Source organism: Petaurus breviceps, unplaced genomic scaffold (assembly GCF_028583685.1).
Source record: "Petaurus breviceps papuanus isolate PSGF00001 unplaced genomic scaffold, PetGlider_PUasm1.0 99, whole genome shotgun sequence".
In the NCBI taxonomy this organism is placed as follows: Eukaryota; Metazoa; Chordata; class Mammalia; order Diprotodontia; family Petauridae; genus Petaurus; species Petaurus breviceps.
Window position 1 is genome coordinate 1897170 of NW_027187465.1, and position 5269 is coordinate 1902438.

The 5269-nt window shown below is 54.7% G+C and overlaps 1 protein-coding gene across 2 annotated transcripts in view; it reads right to left on the reverse strand.

The window, feature by feature from the left end:
• CCDC157 (coiled-coil domain containing 157) overlaps positions 1 to 5248 on the reverse strand; it is a 7991-nt gene extending 2743 nt beyond the window's left edge. The window contains exons 1-2 of one of the 2 annotated variants that reach the window (XM_069081760.1): positions 5034 to 5245; positions 3386 to 3653 (exon numbers count right to left, since the gene is read on the reverse strand). In XM_069081760.1, coding sequence (XP_068937861.1) covers positions 3386 to 3633 — 248 coding nt within the window. In that variant the 5' untranslated portion in view covers positions 3634 to 3653; positions 5034 to 5245. Of the gene's footprint in view, positions 1 to 3381; positions 3654 to 5033 lie in introns of those variants that run through there. The other variant, XM_069081761.1, reaches the window with a different exon arrangement.
• Positions 5249 to 5269: the final 21 nt, after the last annotated feature.

Sequence of the window (5269 nt, forward strand, 5' to 3'; positions counted from 1 at the left end):
CCCTCCCAGCTCTGACATCCCCTGTTCTCAGGCCCCTCCCAGCCCTGACATTCCCTGTTCTCAGGCCCCTCCCAGCCCTGACATTCCCTGTTCTAAGGCCCCTCCCAGCCCTGACATTTCCTGTTCTAAGGCCCCTCCCAGCCCTGACATTCCCTGTTCTCAGGCCCCTCCCAGCCCTGACATTCCCTGTTCTAAGGCCCCTCCCAGCCCTGACATTCCCTGTTCTAAGGCCCCTCCCAGCCCTGACATTTCCTGTTCTAAGGCCCCTCCCAGCCCTGACATCCCCTGTTCTCAGGCCCCTCCCAGCCCTGACATCCCCTGTTCTCAGGCCCCTCCCAGCTCTGACATTCTGTGTTCTATCTAACTGGGACACCTTAGGATTCCTGATTTAAGATTGCTGTGGACAGGGACTATCTCTTCATCAGGGTTCTTCATGGTGTCCAAGAAGGCAACAAGCTTTTATTAATCACCTACTATTTGGAAAGCACCGGGGCTACAAAAAAAATGCAAAACCCCTTTGTCTTCTCCCAGGGCTTTCAACAAATAGGAAGGGGAGGGAGAGGTGATCTTCAATCAGCTCAGTGCAAACAAGACAGAGACACAGGGCTGGTGACTAGAGCTGGTCTCAGAGCAGAGGCATTAGCAATAACTGCCATCTGCTCTCTATTAAAAGAGGAAATATTTGAAGGATAAAACCCCTGCACCTTACCCCCACCCTGGGCTCACCCATCCAAGCCTGATACAGAAAGCTGATTAAAGAGGTTGTGTTGGACTCAGGGCTCTCAAGCTCACATATTTCTTTTTTTAAATTATTCAACATTATTATTTTGTTCAGATCCACATCCTCCCCCCATCGCCACCTCAGTGAAAAAGCAAGAAAACAAGCTGGTTACTAACTTGGATAGGCAAACACAAGTGAATCCCTGATGGGCCAGGCTCAGAGCCCAGTGCCCCCATCAGCAGCACTCTGGCCCCATCAGGAGCTCCGTGGAATGGGCTCCCCAAATTTCTAGAGAGCTCTTGAAGAGCCAAGGCAGAGTCCAGCCTGGGGCCTGTCCACCAGGCCCCACCTCCTGCATCTGGGGTTTGCCACGCCTCTGGCCCTCTGCATCAACCCTACACTCCCCCACCCCTCCCTCCCAAACCGCCACAGGTGCCTTCTGTGTTTCTGCTGCATAGACCTGTGGGTGTTCCTGCTGGCCCTACACTCTCAGAGCACCAGCATCTTGAGGGCACTAACCACGTTTTATCTTTCTTTGTGTCCCCAAGTGACTAGCACAGTACCTGGCACACAGTAGGGCATCACAGCAGGATCCAGAAATTTGGGAAGAGAAAGACAGTGTGTAGACAAGAGACTTCGGAGAAGATTTCAGCTCAAAAGAAGGCAGGAAAAAAGTATGGGATGGAAATGCTGACCGGGATTCAGGGACCAGCTGGGCAGCGACCTGAGGGGAAGCTCAGCCATCAATGCCAGCATTCACTGGGACTGTCACCCACCATGACTACAAGCTACAAATGCCATCTGGACCAGCTCTTCAGGAGAGGGAGAGGCAGGCCCTGGAAATGGGGAGCCTGCAAAAGAGCAACCTTGGGGCTAGCATGGAGTCAGGGCTGGGAGGGGCCTGAGAACAGGGGATGTCAGAGAAGGGAGGGGCCTGAGAACAGGGGATGTCAGAGAAGGGAGGGGCCTGAGAACAGGGGATGTCAGGGCTGGGAGTAGCTTTAGAAACCACCTCGCCAAACCCTCTTTTTACAGTTGGAGAAAATGGGACCCAGCCAGGGGACATGACTTTTTCATGTTTCCATTCAAGTTAGTGGCCAAGCCAGGAGCAGACCACATCTTCAGATAAGAAGGAATCTGGGGTATCTCCCATCCTCCATGATACTCCCTAGGGCTATGAGTCTTACTTGGGATGGAGAGGAAACCTCACTATTCCTCTCTAAATCCAGCTGGGCTTCCTGCCCTCTAGAATCTTACACTCTTCTTTCAGGCAAAAAGAACCCTCCCCTTGAATCATTTCTTGAAGGCATTTATCCCACCTCCCCCCTCCCTTCTCCACCCCCCCAGCCTTTCCCAGGGGACTCCCCACAACATGTAAGTGCCAAGACTCTGAAGTAATCCCACACAAAAGAGGCCATGTCACTTGGCCCTTCGGTCGGTTTTCTTTTGCTAAATTCACGGCCCACTGGCTCTGAGTGACCACCAGCCTTTCCAGGGCTGGGGATCTGAGTTTTCTTGTTTTTTAAACTTGTGGACTTTTTTTATGTCCTGACAGAGTCAACCAGCTGAGGCCCCCAGAGGGGCAGTGACTTGCCCAGGCTATTACCACTGACAAACAGCAAAGTCAGGACTGTAGTCAGGAGGCAGCCAGGCCACCCCAGCACCTTTTGGGCCCATTTCCTCTTTGCAGCAACAGAATATCTGATCAGCCTAGAACAACACAGATTCCCCCTCTGTAACATCCTGGAAGGGGCGGTCTTCCTGTTCCTAGGAGGCAGCACGGTGCTAGAACTGGAATCTGGAAGACCAGAGTTTGAATCAGGCCTGGGACACTTACTGGCTGTATGACCCTGAACTTAATCTCCCTCAGCCTCAGTTTCCTCATCTGTAAGATAGTAATATATTAGTAAGGATCAAGTGAAATAAAATCCTTGGAAAACAGGCTTTTAAGAAGCCTGCTGTGTTTCACAGGGAGTTACCTGGCTTGCCTTCAAACCCAAATCACTCAGGCTTTCATTGAATGGCCAGTAAAAGCCCCAGCAAGCCTTGCCTTGGCAGCTCACTGTTTAGGTTCCGATGGCTTAGAAGCAGTGTGAACGCAATTATTTTCTGTTCTGACCAGAAACTCTGAGGGTCTTCCCTTCCCAGACTGATATTTCTGTGATGGTAAACTAGGCCATCTTTTTGTCTCCGTTCTTACCCAGCCCTTCTTCATGGAGTGGGCATACTTCAGGCAAACTGAGGCCTGAGAAGGCCTTCATTTAGCCAGGCCAAGGTCACTCCCTGCACCCCAGGCCATGGCCAGGCATCTGGACCTTTGTCGTGCCACTGGACTTTCAATGATTCAGAAGGAGGGAGTGAAGTTGACCACTCTGCTGGTTCTGCCTCACTTAAATCCAGTTCTCAAACCAGGCAAGACATCACCCTAAGGATTTCCTGGTTCTCTTCCTGAACAAACGATGAACAACAATCTGCACACCTTCAAGTGCTAGATAAGTGCGGTTGTGGCTGTTGCTTTCCCACTCAAACACCTCCACCAATGGGGGCTTCCCTGTCATTCCAGCTCTGGACAGCTCCCTGAAAGGCAGGCCAAAATGTGTCTCTGTGCCCCTGCTCTTTGGGGCACCACACCAAACACCAGGCAGCCAAGGGCTTCTCCCTCACCTGTCAATCACCAGCTCCAGGAGCACCATGTGGGAAAGCTGAGTGAACTCGGGGTTCCCTTCCTCATGGTCATAGTGCTCCAAGAGAGACACCAAGTCCAGGTCACAGGACACTTTGTCAGGGAACTTCCAAGAGGGGAAACGGACCGCCCCAGCTCGGGAGAACACGTCCACGATGGCTCCTTGCAGATCTGTGATGTCCTTCCTCAAGCTGTCCATACAGCTTGGGTTCCCCAGCAGATGGGCCATCCCGAAGGCCAGAAGATGCCCTGGGGGGAAGCAAGAGAACCAGCTGGCTCCAAGGGCCGCCTCCCACCGCCCTGGGCCTCAGTTTCCTCAATTGCAAGACGAGGGGCCTCTCAGGTTCCCTCAAATTTTAATTCAGAACCTGCCATCTCTTCATCTCCCTTCAGCTGAGCCCTTCTGGATGGGAACCTCCTGCCACTCCCAGAGGGGAAGAACTGCTTTCTGGACTAGTATTTGTGGCTCCTGGGAAATGCTTAACAAATGCTTGTTGACAGACAAACTCTACTTGGCTTTCTTTGTGACACTACTTGGCTTTATGCATTTAAAACCATTAAAAGCATCCCTAGGTCTCAGACCATCCAAGGGATCTGCATTGGTGAAGGGATCTCCTGGGACTTCCTCCCTGATCTGCCCAGCTTCACAGAGAGCCAGCCAAATGGGCCGCAGCCCAAATCTCCTGCTTTTAAGCCCAGTCTTTTGTGCTGAAAGGGTGAAGAGAAGGGCTAAGGAGGGCCCAGCACAATCAAGGGTAACTTCAGATTTCCTTGAGGGAGTTAAGCTAGCCTCCTGTTTCTTGGTCTTAGAAGTATGGGAACATGTCACCCCCAAAAGGAACATAAGCTCATTCAAGGCAGGCCTTGCTTCATCTTTGTCCTCAGAACCATCCCTAGCTTGGTGCCTGACACAAGGTAGGTACTTAACATAGGCTGGTTGATTGAAATGGGGGCCCCCTCCCCAGAACCTGATGTGGGAGGGGGAGTGAGGATGACATGGGTCCCTGAAAGGTAAGAAAGCAGGAAGCCCTTGGGGTGAGGAGACGGCCTGAGGCAGGAGAGGCTCCCAGGGGTAGGGCTGTGGAAGGGGGGAGTGGTATCTGAGTTGGGAGGCGCTCCCAGGTAGGAGAGGGAGCAGGGCTTTTGGCTGATGGGGGCAGCTTTTGGTGGGAGGGTCTCCCTCCAGCAGAACAGGTCTGCTGAGGTTAGGGTGGAGCTCTTGGGAAACAAAGGGTGATCCCCGAGATAGGAGGGGCCCAGGGATGCGGACAATAAAGGGGGGGACGCCTCCCGGAAGGCAGTATTTCGAGGGGGAGGGCTGGGGTGTGTGGTGTGTTCCTTCAGGAGATCAGGGCTTTGGGTGGGATGGGCTCCCCGGGTGAGGGCGGGGCTCCCCAGGTGGGAGACGGGGCTCCCCAGGTGGGAGGCGCGATCCCAGGGATGGGGGCTAGATTTCTGGGTTGGGGGGGCCCTCCTTCAGGGAGGGGGGCTACAGTAGCGGGGGGCGGGACCAGAGGCGGGGGGGGGGGGGGGGGGGAGGGGCGGGGAAGGTGCATGGCCCAGTTGGGCTGGGGACCCTGCGGCAGAAAGGGGGATAGGGGGGCCCACGAGCCGTCACTCCGAGCTCACCTGCCCCCCGGCAGCGCCGCTGAAGCTCCTGGAACTGTTCCCGCACCTCCCGCCCCCGGAAGCCCAGCCTCGGCTTCTCAGACCCGCTGCTGCTGCTCCCAGTAACTGAGGTCTCCCGCCCGGCCGTCTCTATGGCAACGGCGTCTCCTCGTCCGACGTGCGCGGGGGGAGGGGAAAAGGGCTGCCGGAAGACGAGGGGCGGGACCGGAAGCGCGTCGCCCCGCCTCCTTGAAGGC